Source organism: Thermobia domestica, chromosome 6 (genome assembly GCF_964235325.1).
Source record: "Thermobia domestica chromosome 6, izTheDome1.hap1.1, whole genome shotgun sequence".
In the NCBI taxonomy this organism is placed as follows: Eukaryota; Metazoa; Arthropoda; class Insecta; order Zygentoma; family Lepismatidae; genus Thermobia; species Thermobia domestica.
This window is the reverse complement of record NC_137459.1, coordinates 162,644,603-162,662,742: the sequence shown is the minus strand read 5'-3', so window position 1 is coordinate 162,662,742 and position 18,140 is coordinate 162,644,603. Positions and strand designations below refer to the sequence as shown.

At 34.5% G+C, this 18,140-nt stretch overlaps 1 protein-coding gene across 3 annotated transcripts in view; it reads right to left on the bottom strand.

Moving 5' to 3' along the window:
- The window catches only part of Kank (KN motif and ankyrin repeat domain-containing protein 2 kank), a 367,377-nt gene that overhangs the window by 113,324 nt on the left and 235,913 nt on the right, over positions 1-18,140 (bottom strand). For all 3 annotated transcript variants that reach the window (XM_081762311.1, XM_081762312.1, XM_081762313.1), the window contains one exon: positions 10,133-10,213. In XM_081762311.1, coding sequence (XP_081618437.1) covers positions 10,133-10,213 — 81 coding nt within the window. The remainder of the gene's footprint in view (positions 1-10,132; positions 10,214-18,140) is intronic.

Below are 18,140 nucleotides of genomic sequence, written 5' to 3'. Positions count from 1 at the left end.
GTGGTACAGCGTTGGGATCCCTGGTTCGACCCCAGCTCGCGCCGTGTGCACTTTATGATGATGGACAAGAATCGTGCTCGTGGGTTTGTCGGGGTTCTCCCGTTTCCTTTCACTTTCTTTATTCCACCATTTCATTCATTTCTGATAATCACCGTCTCCTTTAGCCTAACCGGCATAACCGTGGGACGTAATATCTAAAGATTTCATTTTTTCATTTTGGGATATCTGCTACATAATTAGATCAATGATACGTTCGTTAAAAAAAGAAAGAAGTTGAGAAATTAAAATAATACTTGGGGTCCCTAGACCACAGCTTGGTAAACAACGTTGACGATTTAGGCTTGGTGCGTTAAGGGTTAAACACCAGGATAAAGACTTCTGTGGATGAAGTCATTTAAAAAATCGCTTTGCAGATCGCCGCCATCAGCTGCCGTTCCCAACAGTGAAGAAGGACAGCTAAGTAAAAACTACATTTATGCTCTCATAATAAATTATTTATTTCAGTTTGGTTAACATTGTCAGAGAATTTAAAATACTGTGCTTATTTAATATCATAAAACATTAACTTGTTAAGAAATAAGCCTGATCGTCTTTGTTTCTACATATATTACAAATAAACGACTGTAACCAAGTTTGAAATGGTCTGGTTTAGTCCTCTTAATAGCCTAACATAAATGTAACCGATATCACATATTTTCCCCCACCCCCATCATTCTCTGAGAGAAATCCTGCTGACATCTATGTTCAGACGAAGACGGACCATTATTCATGCAGTGGAACATAAGTTGCGTCAGAAATTTGGTCTATTGCAACTGATACACCACAATTATCTTGGTTTGTGTGTGCACTGCGTGAAATATGTTCCCATTATCATCTTGCAACTGTTGTCGATGATTCCAAAGGGAACAAATACCTTACACGAAAAGCCTAAAATGTATTTCAAGTATTTTTTTTTAATCCTTCGTGTTCACGAAATTTATACTTCTGATTCTGATTATGATGATGTAACTGTAAATACGGAAAACCAGCTCTATATTCCTGTTAACAGGTTTTCAGACATAGCTTAAGGAATTGTTTTATTGTAAGATTTAATGGAAGAAAGACAGGAAAACGAAATTATCTGGGAATATATAAACGTGTTGTTGAAGGAGACGACGTTGAGATTCAATTCTTGAATCAAACACGTAAAAGGAAGTTCTTTGTTTACCCTTAATGAGATTTTTTTTTTTTGTTTCTTTGTATATCTAAACCATAAAGTAGGCAGTGTTCAAGAATTTAAAATTGAAAGAAACAAGTTTTCTTGTTTTCTTAAGAGTTTGAGAAGTAGTAGTAGAGAGAATACTATAAATCAATTCTACGCATTTGACCTAGCTTTTCGTTCAATTCCTTAGAAGGTTCTACGTATCGTAACACAATAATGTTTCTGTATCTATCCACAATCATTAAGAAGTTTGATTTGCATCTTGTTCTTAAGACTAGCAAGAATTTTGTATGAGAGTAACGTTTATATTTTTATTTAAACACAAGTTCTGAGAAATAATAATTAAATAGTGGTACAAATCGATAATTCTCTCATGATTTGGAATATTATAAACTGTTAAGATATTTTGTTTCTCAAGTGAATAAAAATAATTATAAAAGGAACCTTTGTTTTCAAGAGAAGTGCTCAGAATGTTTCTGATCTTGAATGTATATCGCCCCAGAAAGCAGAAAGGTGCTAAGCGCCACTTTCCTTGATTTCCAACTGTAAGTGCATATCCTGACTACACATTTCGTGTTTAATGTTGTGTAGTAGAAGACAAGTGGCAAGAGATAATATCAAAGGTCTGCAGTGAAAACTGAATTCTAGAAGAAAGAAAGGATCAGAATTAATTAGTGTTTCTTTTGTTTTTATGCTCTCCTGAGAAATTTGCATTTTGGCGCTTAGCACCTTTCCGCTTTCTGGGGGTGATATGTTGTAAGGATTTCTTCCCTTCTCGGCTAATCCCACCTCGCCTAACGATTTATCAGTCACTGATGTCTCCAAGATAAGAATATCCACCATGTTAGACGATATGGGAATTCCCATCTTGCTTAAAATGATGGTAACATGCAAGGAGGAAATTTCTGCACTAAAGAGGGAATTCCCGTACTAGCATTTTAAACAGGCATTTCAATCAATATTGGCAATCTCTGTCAACTACAACATAAATATATAATAAGTACTATATAACAAGAAAGCATAATGCGGAAGGCCATTTAGTGACTTTAGTACACTTTTGGATTGTTTTGGGAATACTGGAAGGTGATTGGCAGACATGAGTTAATCAGAAACAGGATCGATATATACACGGTATTTCAAACAACACAGACAACGTTTGGGAGCTGATTACTGACACCAAGATAAGACAAAAAGTATAGACCAACGTGGGTACACAAGTGCTTCTTTCCTGCGCTATCACCAGTCGAAAATCTATCGGAAAAATGCAAAACAGCCATAACTCGAGAACAAAATGTCGGATCAAAGTCAGAGGAAAGGGAATGTCTTATTTTTAGCCGTAGCTTCAATTAATGCACAATTTGGTGTGTTACAGAAGAGCGGCGCAAGGGTCACCCCAAAGAAATTGAAGAATTCCTGGGATATTTTATCAAACGTTAACTGAGACAAATTGACTACAATTAAATACGATGCCTCAACTAACAAAAGTCTTAGAGCGTGGTCCAAGTTACAAGAACATCGTTAGAATTCGAAAAAGGAAAGATACGCATATTTGATTGATCTACTTTGTCTCAGTACAGAATTGGCCATCGAGGAAGAACTGAAATTATATGAAGTCTATAACGTTTAAATTTTATGCCTTCTGGGTTAATGAAGACAGAGGGGATCACTCATTGCTATGTGGATAGCGATCTTGGCATGGGAGACCGGCTCTGATTCCCGGCGGGAGCGCAATTGTTCGGATCTCAAATTAATCCATCGCTCCATGTCTTACATAACTTTGCTACCAAAGGGGTGCTAAACTCAAATTCGATCCAATAATAGAGACAGATAATAGATGGAGGCTAATTATTGGGAAATAATTCGTGAAATGATAATTTAGGAGAAAGCAGGATAATCCCAAGAAAACTTATGGGTACGATGGTATGCACCAAAAACTTTTATAATCTGATATGGAACGAGGCCCACTTCACAGCAGAAGTAAGCGCTGTATTACTAAGCCATGGTGCCCCTACTTTCGAGGAAGAACTATGATTCTGACAGATGTATCGGTCTGGTAAAAAATTGTATGTAAACCAATATACAAGAAGTACAAACAGTCCGAATGTGGAACTAGTAGAGTTTCCATCGTTCGGAAACGGTTAAGTACGTTTTTCTACGTCAGTTATTCTTAACTGGTTGCCTGCGTCTCTGAGGAATTTGTGGAGGAGAGGGGGGGGGCACGGTGACTCAGTGGTAAACAGTTTGCCTCTGGTATGTGGGGTCACTGGTTCGATTCCCAGCGAAGTAACTTTTTGATTGACACCATCGTATCGTGTGTGGGTTTTCTCGGGATACTCCGATTTCCTTCCACATTCTCATTCCACCGTATATTCTATCATCATTCACTTGCCTTAGTAATTGTCTCCCTTAGCCTAAAGAGCATAATTGTGGATCGTTAAACTGAAATACTTCACTGCTTACAGTTTGTCGATGGATCACCTTTAAGATTTTTTTAATACGTTGTACTATTGTTGCTATTATTTGTAAGGGAGAAAGAGTCTATGAGGCTCATAATTTTCGGAATGCTGAGAACTGCAGTTGTAAGTTGATTATAACTAATGCTAAAGGTACGAACTAAATTCCATTTGTGAGTCTTCTAGCGTTATTAATCGTATTATGGACAAGAAACAGTTCAGACAATTTTCCATTTGGATGAACGGGGAAAATAATTATACAGTGACTGAGTAAAAAGGCTCATAGCCAGGTAAAAAAAAAAAAATGTGGCAGGATAGTGCATCGAAAAATAGCACAGGTTACTTCAATTCATCTTCGATAAGGTCTAGACATTAATATGTGAGGACATGTATTCAGCATTCTTCATATTACGATTTTTCACATTACGATTAAATAAGTGTTTCAAGGTCATTTATACAAGACCTATATAGTCAACAGGTGAACTAACTTGCATTGGTTATTTAGTAAGTAACTATTTCTTAACCTATAACATATTCAGTGAAAAGTATTTTCATTTCGGATGAAATTGATACAGGAACTCACTGAAAGCTTCTTAACAATGACGACATCAGTATTAATTAATTGCGTGGGGGTAAGCGGAAGGACAGAAAAAATTGGGATACAGCAAATGTTTATACACGAAAAGGGTAATATTATATTACTTCAGTTATATCATAATACAATTTGTCACCGGGACGGACGCTTGTGCTCTTATTTCCCTCTAGTAGTGTCACTGATTCTTAACTTTTACATAATTCGGGATATCGCAAACAAATTAGGGCATGAAATGTGGAAGGGCAACGCAAACGAAACGTGTGTATGAAACGTCTACTAGGAGAACTTATGAGTAAGGCGGAAAAGACTGTCAGGTAGCATATATAGAGTTAGAAGTTCGTATGATAGTAAGTTCAATAGTGAATTCGTTCATGAATGTAAATGCACTATGAATATATTCTAAAATTATAAAAAAATGAAAGAAAAAGAAAGATGCGAGAAAGACTAAAGTAATGGATTGGTTATAAAATACAACGCATTCTTAATAATTACATTTACAAAAGCTGTGCTCTTTCATGCAACATACATATTTCAGTATTTTCCAAAAACGATAAGTCATACACTTAGAGAATATGTCTATCGGAAGGGCAGTATCCCTCGGGAAATATATTCTGCTCTGAGGCGAACTAAATTAATCAAACATGTGTTTCTCTTCTTTTTTATGAATTCTAACAGCGTTCTTGTAACTTGGATATTTTTTTTCGTTGACGTAACGTATACTTGATTTTAGCTAATTTTCCACAGTCAACTTATGATAAAATATCCCACAAATTCTTCAGTTTCTTTGATCACTCTTGCGTCGCCCCTGCACCCCATCGAATTTTACATTAATGGACTCTACGGCTAAAATTAATCGGTACTGCCCTTCCGATAGACATATTCTCCACGGAAGGGCAGTACCTCTCGGGAAATATATTCTGCTCTGAGGCGAACTAAATTAATCAAACATGTGTTTCTCTTCTTTTTTATGAATTCTAACAGCGTTCTTCTAACTTGGATATTTTTTTTTGTTGACGTAACGTATACTTGATTTTAGCTAATTTTCCACAGTCAACTTATGATAAAATATCCCACAAATTCTTCAGTTTCTTTGATCACTCTTGCGTCGCCCCTGCACCCCATCGAATTTTACATTAATGGACTGTACGGTTAAAATTAATAAACTTTTCCTGTTACTAGACTTCGATCCGAAATTTTGTTCTCGAGTTATGGCTGTTTTTGCATTTTCCCTACAGATTTTCGGCTGGTCATAGCGCCAAAAGAAGGGATTTGTGCACCAGGTTTGTCTATACTTTTGTCTTATCTTAGTGTCAGGAACTAGATCCCATACATTGTCGGTGTTGTTTTGAAATATCTTGTATACTTTTAATGAATTGTGCTGCTGATATATGAAAATAGCAGATACTATTTATGAGATTGTTCTAAACATGGCTGTGACTTACTTGTAGTGTATACGCGGTACAAAGTTAACCGAATAGAAAACAGAGATTTCAAAAATTGATTGAAATATATTGAAACTATGTTCTTGATTTTATTATGCACGAAAGACTAACACATAGAGTATTTCTTTTCTGAAATGCGCGTATGATTTCACAATTTCTCAGTGTTGGTGGTTAAAATACTAGTATAAGAAGTCCCTCTTTAGTACAGAAATTCCCTCATTGCTACTTACCGCCATTTTACGCGAGATGGGATTAAGCAAGATGGGAATTCCCATCTCGCGCCAAAATGGCGGACATTCTTATCTTGGAGATATCAGTGTCTGATAAATCGTTAGGCAAGATGGGATTTGGCGAGATGGGAGGACACCGTTATAAGTGTATGCCTTTACTAAAACAATGACTAGTTTTTGGAAGCATATTAAACGTTATTGGAAAAGTATATTATTTTCTATATTTATAGAAATGTATTGTGTGGAACAGGTGTTGCACTATATATTATTCACTTGACATCGTATCTTTTATTGTATTGCTTTTTTTTCATTCTGAAGAAATTTTCGAATAAAATGTTAAATTTGTATATTTATTGTCCTGAACTGCAAACTATCCTTTCGGTCACGGCATCGCATTTCAGTCACACTGTGTTAATTTTGGCAACAAGTGATAAAAATGTCAAGCTACAATAAAAATGAGTCACTGAATTTTAAACCTTGTGATAGTATAGAAATAAATATACAATATACTTGAATAATATTACTATAATAAAAAATCGAAGCTTTAAATTATATCCAAAACTACATTTTGTCCAAAAAATAATAAAGATGAAGTTTTAATACATTCTTTAAAAAAGAACAATTTTAATTTATTTTAATCTTGTATGAAGACTTTTTAGAGCAACATGTGTATTTGTGAAGGATGGCAAAAATTTACAAAAAGTATACACAATTGAAATATACAAAAATAGTATAGTATTTGAAACAAATACCCCTTGTTGGAATCTGATTTTATGACTGTGTTAAATTTACTAATCAGACATGTCTATTTACAATTACATTAGTAAATTGTGTTTACGTTCCATTAGTTTATGGTAATTATTTTTTACTGTTTATTACAAAATTATTTATTTTGTTGTGTTCCTTACAAAATATATACAAATATTATTTAAAAAGTAGTTAACAAGGAACCAAGACAACATGATAAACCATCAATTACCGTTAAGTTCATTTTTCTAGTCACTGCCTTAACCTAGATTTTTGGGTAATTCAAATTCTGGTCACACTGTAATTTCTATGGATGACAACACTGAAAATTCTTTTGATTCATATTTTCGGGTGCGGAATAACATCTATCATTGTGGTAAGTTACATTTCATTATCTCTTTTCACTTACAAAAAGTGGGCAGAAGAAAAATGGTTATTTTTATTTTTTTATTTTTTATTTTATTTTATTTATTTATTTTTTTTTTACATTTTTAGTAGTTCGCCCCCTTAGGGAAAATAAGTTAATGATTTACTATTTGATTAACAAATGGAGCTACATTGGTGCATTTAGTATGCTGTAAGAAAGACTGTACGGATATTCTGCAATATTTAGCGCATAAATTTACCCAAGGTTTAAACTTTCTTAATAGTACACAATGCAAACAATTCCTTCTTGTTTAACTCTACAGAACAAATAATTCATTCATGCAGCATCTTACGCACAACAGTGTTAAACGAATTTAATTTGCATTTATCCTTTGTTTGATATTCTGTGCTTTTTTACACTTTCCTTTCATTTGCCTTTTGTAACTATGTCAAGAACTTCAATCTTTTAGTCATCTGAAAGCTACCTCAAATTTAGTGATGCATAAAACACACAAAAATGGTTAGGCAGGCCTATATCGTTGGGTAATTCATAATGTCAACTTGTCTAAGGTCAGGATCTTTTTAGATTACATGGGTATTCGGCATCCTTCACACAGAACTTACGAAACGGGCAAAAAAATTAAGATAAGTCCGAAACCGATTCTGTATCAAATGCATCCTTATGCTTTTGCGATAGCCTTGCGTCCTCGTGACCGTTTTTTTTCCTCACACGCATACTCTAATACTAATACAAAGAGTTCCACTGAAAGAAAAAATAAACGAAATCAAAATCGCAGAAAAGAATACGAGAAACACAGAAGTAAAAGGAAAAGGGAAAATGTCTAACGAAGCCAAAAGTATAAAGGCCAAGGAAGAACTGTCATAAATATAGAGGTAAAATTTAAAGTAAAAATATTCACTAATGCTAAATTAAAAATTTTAAATACTGTTGAAACAAATCCTATGTTGTATAAAAGTTGGCGTTTTAATATTGCATTATTATCCAGTACAGTTGCCAAAGTACTGTACTGTACATAGGTAATTTTTACTAGAATCATATACTTATTTGCTTTGGTGATAAAATCCAAATTACATTTCTTCAATCAAATTATTGAACGAATTTTAACGCAAGATGTTTAATACATTTTAAACGCTGATAAATTTCTATATCCCTCGGTTCCTAGTGTTTTATTTACTTTTATTTCTTACTTTACATGCTATTAAAATATAGTATCTGCAGCAGGTAAGTCTCCCTATACCTGGTTCACACTGCATCTGCTTTACATTTAAGAGGCTTGTTAACTCCAAGCTCACACTCTGATGGCCGATAACTCAGAAATCGAAGGTTTCCACTTGACCAAATTTGAAATGGTGGTAGACCATGACGAGCTCTGTAGGAATTCGAAATAGCGTGATGTGCACTCTCAAATTTGGGATTTGGACTTAGTCAAAATCAATAACTTTTGGTTTTAATGTTGATCCCTATACAGTAAAAATGGTAATAGATATAGAAAAAAAAAGTATTTTCTGCAATTGATTAAAAATCCCAAGAATACATTTCATCTCTATCCTCATGTCTCTAATAAAACTGGAGTGGTAAAAATCCACTATGACTTCCGGTTTCAATAATGCTCTACATAGAGCAAAAATTGTAAGTCCGGTTTTAACGTTGATCATAAGAAAGTGAAAACGGTACCAGATAGCGAGAGACGGTTTTCTGCAATCGATTAAGCGTCCCAAGAATATATTCCATCTCTACTCTAAATCTCTCTATTGAAACTGAAAGTGTTAGAAATCTACTACCACTTCCAGTTTCAATATTAATTAAGAAAATATCACACAATAAAAAACAAACCCCTTCACGTGATGTACGCGTGGCACTGTTACTTGTTAAAATTATATATTCAAGAACATAACTCTTCACAGAAAATTATGTACTAGCCATATTACATTGATCTTCAATAATTTGGTTAACCATTCTTTCATTAAAAACAAAATTACTGATAGAATACAATATACTTTAAGAATCTTAAAATAATACATAACTTTTCATATTATTTAAAATGAAAGGTCATATCGCTCCACTTGCACCTAATCGTGTTCAGCGTAATCAATATTCTAGAAACAACGACTGAACGATCTCAAGCATGTATTGAATGTCGATCATAAAAATGTTACCAATTTCACTAGCAAAAAACAATTTAGAAAATTACATGCTTCAAAGAGCATGAGCTAGGCATATCCTGTTCTGTTTCAATTAGTCATAATGAATCCAGCTTTGTAAAGTTAAAGATATACATGAATGAGACTATAGATGAAAACAATGAAGCCACATGTAAAATTATTCAGCCAATTACGGAATCTACTGATTCGGCACGAATCACTATTCACCTCAGGTTCCATTCTTCTCAGCTGATTCGTAATGAAACTTTTTTTTTAAAAAAAACTTTGTCTTTTGTTTCAAGATAAGGTTAAACTGCTTTTCCCGATGTTTTTTTCTTTTTTCTTTATCTATTCACAGAAGATTCACATATGAACGCAAACTTTCCTCTCTGTAGCTCATTTTATACGTCAACGATCAGCACGATTATATACTGATATTCATCTGTAGACTTTAATTAACTTTACCACGTGAGCTCGTTGAATCTCCTCTGAGAAAATCTTGTAGAAAACAAGAAAAGGACAAGCTTCTTCCCTACTCTAGTGGCTAGTGCATACGCAATTCGCGTATGGGGTTTCGGGTTCGATTATTGGTGCAAGAGCACTGAACGCATTATATTGATTCGGATTCAAATTGTAGGTCTATGTCTTATATAGCTTCGGTGCTCAAAGGCGCACTAAATTTCAACAAACTGGGAAAGGACAACTGACAGAACAAGAAACTTGTGATAAATTAATTTCAAACTCACCATCAACCCAGTACTACAACCTAACTTATTTGGTTCGAATTTCCTCTTTATCAAAATCTTCTTAAACCTCTCTTGCAAAACTAGCTCTTGTTTATCTAGCAAGTTGTCATAATTTGCGCAGAAAAGAAGGAAGAGGAAAAGCAAACAAATGTCCATGACAACAAAATGAAAATTAAGCTGTGTACTTACTTGCAATATAGGAATCTGTTTTACTTTTTCCTCCATCTCTTTCATCTTTTCTAGGCTCACGGCCATCTGCTCACGAATATTCTGCAAATAGATAAAAAGCAAAACTGTATTAGTAACATAGCATTTTCTCCTTCAGTTCTTCATAAGAATTCTTCCCTAAATTGTGGAATATTATTTTACGGTAAGATTGCAAAACTCGAACAAGCTGAAGTGAGCTGTACATTCTATTCATAGGTATCCATTTCATATAAAACAAGCTATTATTTACCGTCACCCGATAAAGCAATAATTTCCAATAAATTTTAGTGCTATGCTGTACAAAATCTAACTTTAATCTCTATGTCTGTCTCAAGATTATCCGGAATTATCTAAGAAAAGATAAGTACTGTGGGTGCCCCTAAGAAAGGAAACTATGTCTTCTTTGTTCATTCTCAAAAAGAAGTACTAAATAGTGTAGATATTTACTACTTTAAAAGTTATAACTGCTGAGAATACAGCCCAATTTGACTGAATGACTCAAAGCAGTGGTTCCCAAACGGTATATTCCGAAATTTTAGAATTTATTTTATTTTACTTTATTTATATTTAACTAGAACCCATTTTGGGACACTGTACTAGCCAATGCCTCTAAAGACAGCAATACCCAGTAAAAAAGAGAGTACTACTTTAGAGAAACTTATTTATCAGTGACGTACGATAGGGGGTTTCGGGATTTAAACCCCCTTAACCACGATATGGAAACAAATGTTTACTACATTAATATATATAGGGTACACCACTTATCTTGATGTGCATTTATATATATATATATATATATATATATATATATATATATATATATATATATATATAGATAGATAGATAGATAGATAGATAGATAGATAGATAGATAGATAGATAGATAGATAGATATAGATATAGATATAGATATATAGGGTGTTATAGTGCGTCCAGTAAGAGAACGTCTCTGACAGGTGGCAGTGACATTGCCACTACTCGCGTGTCAAGGTTTTTTTCGGTGCAACTGTAGTGGCAATTTAATTAATGGTATAAGACAGTGTGATCGTGCTTGGTAACACTGGTATCAAAGTAGGGGCTGCAATGTCCCACCGCATGTGGTAAGAAACGTCAGAGACCATCTCTTGTTGGCCGTGCTATAATGAACTATACCGACAAACTGTAACAGCTGATTCCTTACATCAAAATAAGGGAAAAATTCAAATGGACCTTTGGGGAAAAATGTATAGTTTCAGAGCTAGGGCTGTCCAAAATCGCGATAAACCCAAATTTCAACAGGCTATATTTCGAGTTCCAGAAACTGTGGATGGTGGTTCTTATCAGCATAAATGAAGTCATGCATGTGCAATACGAAAAGGCATATTTCATTAATGTTCAATGGGTGTACAGAGTATTCCGTGCGGGGCGAAATTCCCAGACATGCCTTCAACCGAATTTTGAGATATTCTCTGATTTTATGATTGGTCCAAAGTAGGCAAACGATAAGCCTTGATAGCAGTGAACATGGAATTATTTGGCGCGATGTCCGAAGTGTTAAGGATCGTCAATAGCACGTTCTCTCTTACTCGGGAAACGCATGCTGCAATGTTTTCTTTCACGCTTATAAATGAAGGAAACATGAAATATACCGTGACGAAATACATCGCATCACGTGTTATTCCGAACACGAAAAAAACACGGAATTGCCGGTTCTTAATACTTCCGACTTCCCTCCGAAGCAATGGGTGTCCACTGTTGTCAAGGCTTACCTCCTGCCTACTTTGGACCCTCCTTGAAATCAAGGTATATCTGAAAACTCCATTGAGAGCACATCTGAAATTGCACCCTGTAGGAAATACCCTGTACACCTATTGAAAATTGACGAAATATGGACTTTTGGATTGTGTATGCGTGGCTTCCTTTACGCTGATAAGAACCACTATCCCCGGAACTCGAAATAGAGCCTTTTGAAATTTGGCTTTTTTGCGATTTTGGACATCCCTAGCTTTGAAACTATACACTTTTCGCCATAGGTCCATATAAACTTTTTCTCTTATTTTGTTGTGAGGAATCAGTTCTGGCAGTTTGTCGGTATAGTTCATTAACACCATATATATATATATATATATATATATATATATATATATATATATATATATATATATATATATATATATATATATATATATATATATATATATATATATATATATAGAGAGAGAGAGAGAGAGAGAGAGAGAGAGAGAGTATATGGATAGGTAGGTAGATACGTATAACTCTCTTATGAAAGAAACGATACAAGATAGACAAAAGCATTTTTTTTTTTTTACTGGATACCACAAGTGGCAAGTAGGGACCTACACAGCATCCTAATACAATGTGGTGTGACGAAATTAGGTAGCACTGCAGGTATCCTGGAAACGAATTATCCAAGATGGATGGTTGTCAAAAAGCATTGGAAAGATATTAACCCAGCAATGGATCGACAATTGTTGATAATAGTATGTATGCATTTCAAATATAAATAACCCTCATGACTACACTCATGTTAACCCAGTTCTCATTCTTGATATCTGAGCATTTGAGATTAAGAAATAAACGCTTATACCTTGTTCTGAGAGATCATATCAGGACCTTTGTAGAGAAAGGGCGAATTCTGAAATCGGGGTATTGGGAAATCAAGCTGATATTTTTGCAAGTACATTAAGATAGCAAAGGTGAATCGGTGTTTATCTTGAAACTGTAAGAAAACTAAGGCCGAACCAGGGCAAAAAGCGGTATCTGTGTTGCCCAGACCCGTCCGATGCGAGAAAAAAATTCTATTTTTCTGTTTCACCTTTTTTCTTCCAAGGTCCTGATATGTTTACCCCTGTGGCTGTAAGAATTTCTAAAACAGAGATGATTGAACTAAATTAGACTGTTCCTGAGCATAACTGGGCAAAATTTACTGTTATGTCTGGGTGTAACAAATAGTTCTGCTAACTGAAAATATTTTAACAACCGGTTCTAGCAAACCGGTGCGAACCGGCTGAATAGCAGCACTGAGTACCATCATCATATGACATATTTCGTAAAAGTACAAACAAAGTAACGAGGAATTGAAAATTTGACTTCTTTCAAAGGCAATCATTTCGAAAAAATGTTTGGATAAGTATTACATCCAATAGATGGTTTTCAATAAACATAAAGATCATAATGTCATTTACAGCAACTTCTTATCTCAAACCGCTTTGGAGAAAAAAATATTTGATAGGTTGTTTAAAATGGCGTAGTTATGGTCACTTTTTAAAACAAATTTGATTTATTTTGCTGTTATAATATTACAGCAATAATATCCAGGAGGTTTAATTACACAAGTTCTCGGAATTACACAAGTTTAAGCAGAGTTGCAAATACAATACCATAAGACGGGGTTACTTTGCACATCAGGGGTAACTTTGCACAAAATGTGAAGAGTTGCACAGTCCTCCGTAAGTAAAACCGTGAACTGTAAAGAGAAAGTTTCAATAGTCACCGTAAGATAGAACATCTTTGTGTTTTGGATGTAATGTTGGCGGTTAGAGAATTTCTATTTCAAATCTGCCCCTGCTGGTGCTGCTGTCGATATGTGATTTCCCGTATCTCCCTCGAAAGAGAAGTGACAAGTTGCTTCGGCCGAGATCTTCCAATTATTGGGTGCGGAAGCGTTACCACAATTAATTATTTCACGGACTTCGCTGTGCTCTGTCTTATTAGCCACTCTACCCTACGATCTTAACTCGCCAAAGTATAGTTCGCATATTTTCCGAGGGCACAGGTGGAATAGACAGGCTTTAACATGAGTAATCCCATAGGGTTTGTTGTTGTAGAGGAATAGAAAGCAGTCATTATAAAGGCCGACAAAATTTGAAAGATATCAGCTACAAAAACTTCCGTCAAAGTTAAGTCAGTTTCGTAGAATACTACTGTGCATAATGGCACTTTGAAGCAATAGTTAAAATTGAAGTGTGAAACGTTTTAAAGTCATAAAAAATTAAACTGGGAGAAGGCGGTTTCAGCCTCTAATATGGGTTACTTTGAACATGTCCTTAGATAGGAAATTACTATTGCCGATGCCTCCTGCCTTCTAATTTTATCAATATTTGTAGACTGCATGTAGTTATTTCTAGGAAGTGAAATGTATAAATACTGAAAGAAAACATTACACTGAAACATTATGTTCGTATGTTGAACATACCTTTTTTTGTACGTTGTGCAAAGTATCCCCGCCTATGGGATAACTTTGTTCCAAAGTTTATATTTCAATAACTATGGTCATACTCATGGGCGGCGATTAGGGGGGGCAAGAGGGGGCAGTTGCCCCCCCACTTTTTTGAAGTGACGCCCTAATTTATATAGTTTTATTTGGAAATGTAAACAGATTGTTCACACAATTTGGAGAAAAAAAGCTGACTTTTCCCTGACTTTCCATGACGAAAGTTCCAGATTTCCCTGAATAACATAAAAATAAGGAAAAAAGAAAGAAATCCCAACCTCTACACTCCCAATATTTGGCCTTGTTCTCTTCCGCTTCTGTTTCTTTCTTTTTTCAATTTTCTTTCCAAACGAATGTAAATTTACAAACATGTGCATTAGGCCGATATTGATTAGGCCTACATATTGTATTACACAAATTGTAAAGTTACAAACGAAATTGTGCAGTATAAAGAGTACTTAAGATATTGAAAAAAATACACATTATAATACCAATTACAATATTATAATATTGCCTATAGTAATAAACAGTTCGTACATGATTTTACTGATTATTAAAAAAACATACACACACATTATGTAACACATACTTTTGCTGGTGCAGTTGTTAAATGCAACCCATTTAGAAATTTTTGTTTTCATCCTTTCTCGCATAGTTTTCTTCTCATTGATCTGAATATCCTTCTTGTTGTCTCCGCAGTTTAATTTTCTTTTCTTCTTCCTCCAACACCTTTAGTTGTTGCTGAATCTTCCGTTTCTCCCTCCTCTTCTCGTCTCCAGCATTTATTTCTCTTTTCTTTTCCAAATACACCTGATATTGTCTCTTTGAACTTCTCACTGAATTTGTCATACCTCTTGTAATTATTAATCTTGATGGTCCACCTATTCTCATCACAGAATCATATATGATCCATTGAGCCACCAGAGATTCTTCTTGTAAGTTCCCAACAATGAGAATTTTATTTATTGTGAAACCACTTTAAAAAAATGCGTTTCCGTGAAAGAAGATAAAAGACAATTTCATAACTGACCATAAGTCAACGAAGTTCTTCCCATTTCTTAAGACTAAGTAAAAAACTCATCAAGTCCAATACCATCCGTGTCATTGGGTATAAATTCATACAAGTGTTCTTTAAATTCTTCAGTCTGAGCTTTCACTGTAGAGCTGGAGATACTATTTCTTCGCGTTCTCAGCCACTTGTCCAGATATCCTTTTGGCACCATGCAATTCTTCTAAAACAGCGTCTATCCTTTTGAGTAAATATGCCAGGATGCAGTTGTTCCTCGCAGAAAATTAGTTTCAACAACTATATCAGAGAACACTGACTCCCTCAACATCATCATTGAGAACACGAGATTTTGCATCCATTAACAGTAAAGAAATTAACCCTATTTCATAAATTCAGTAATTGAACAATGGACCTAAATCGATTTTTCCCTGGCCAATCTGCCATTTCCCTGACTTCACCTAATGCATTTTTACTTCCTGACCTTTCCCTGACTTTCACTTATTTTCCAGAATGTGCATCCTGGTAAAGGTTTTGTATGTATTACTGTTTCATAGAAAAAATGGTGCCATATATTTGCCGTTGCGTGAGTACGTATTGGTTATTTGTCTTCGCGTGGAGTTAAGAAAACTACAGGAATTGCGTTTTGATTGCAATTCAAAGCAATTAATATTGCAGCATATGCTTGCAGTACTTACTGTATTTCATTTTCTAAGAGTAAAAACATTCATTTAATGGCATGTGTGGAATTAAAAGTATAAGTAGTTCATTAATTCCTAGTTTCAATATAATTTCTGCAAAACAAGCGTCATTATTCATTACTATGATTAATATTATCCCTTTTATTTATTTGTTTTGCAAATTTATTAAATAATCTAATCACAATTTTCCACACAGATTTTTAAGATGTTCATGAGCAAGAACTCAAATCTCTTCTTACACTTTCGTTGTTCAAGAGTATAAAGGATTAATACCTACGTGTATTGCTTTTATGAATTTACTTAATAAAATAGAAATACGATATGCGGTATTTTAAGTGAAAAAATAATATCCTATTAGTTATACAACCTTTCATGAAACAGTGTTAAAAACAATCAGGAAATGTAATATTGATATACAATTGTTCAGATCATATCTTGCCCCCCACTTTTAACGTCCAACCGCCGCCACTGGTCATACTGAATGTTTATTAATGCACTTGCACGAATGTTTTCCTTATATATTCATTATAAAATATCTAGGTATTATATGTTTAAAATACAGTGTTCTAACTCAGAGCTGTCCAAATGGCGGCCCGCGGGCCGCATGCGGCCCGCCAAACCGTTTTCTGCGGCCCACAATACTCTCACGACATACGATTGTTATTACTGATAATATTTTCATTATGTTCATTCTTTTAATGTTTCCACTCTTCTTTCGAAATAATAAAGCATCCATTTAGCGCTTCTGTACAACAAAAAGGCCCGGACATCCAAGGCAACACTGGAGTCGGTAATGTAGCTATACGCAAAGCATCGTTGCTGAAAGGAACGATTACTTCAATTAACCAAACCAAATCAATTAATCATGAAAATGGTAAAGAATCGCTCCAGAAGCTGCCTTGGAGATTCTTCTCTTTTACATCTTCTGCGGCTCGCAACAACAGGATTGCATGTAGATATCCCAGCCTTTGTAAACTCTCCTAGTCACCCTCATTTATCACATTGAATGTAATTTTTCAAATACACATTTATATGTTTCTTTTGTATAATAATAATAATAATAATAATAATAATAGTATTATTATTATTATTATTATTAGCTGCGGCCCTCCACCTTGCTAGCAAAGACGGTTATGGCCCTCAGGCTCATTATAATTGGACACCACTGTTCTAAATCATTACGTTCGTAAGTTATGTGCAATTTTCTTTAAAATTCTTTAAATCTGGTGCAAAGTAACACCGTCTTACGGTATTTTGAGATTTCAAGTTGCTGTAAATGTCATTATTTATCTTCACATCTATTGAAAACCATTTATGCAATTGAATGAGGAACTTATCTACGAAGTTTTTCGAAATAAAGGTTTTTGAAAAAAGTCAAAAATCCGTCATATCATAGTATTAAACACTAAAGTACTAAGGATATGCATTGCCCCGTCCGTTTAACTTGCGTTAGTTACTGCTACAGAGACTACCAAAATCTCGGTTTTTGTGATACTGTAGGGCCTTACATCGTAAAATTGAATAATACATCTGACATTGTACGTTTTCATTTTAATATGTAGATTTGAAATATGCAATAACCTGATGTAGTGCTATTTGAATATATATATATATATATATATATATATATATATATATATATATATATATATATATATATATATATAACTTTGTGTTGGGGTGTCAGCACTGTTAATCTGGTGGTATCACAGAATAGTACAACATTATTCCCTTGCTTGTATTTGCCTGATACAGTTTTTTGTCTATTAGTTTAAAAGTTACAAGGCGAACCTGTATATAATAATACAGGAACCTGCATAAATGGTCCACCATGTATACAGAAATCTTGCGCGTCTTAAAAGGATATAAGATTGAGTGATTGAACCCCCCTTGATGAAACTGCATACACCAGTGACTATTGTAATTTATATTAACAAAAGAATCAAAAAGGTTGGAAACAACTGACCTAAATAATAACTTGGTGGAAAGAATAGTTTAAGGGAGCACGGTGGCTCAGTAGTAGAATGCTCGGGTATGGTGGGAGGGGTCCCTGGTTCGACCCACGTCTTT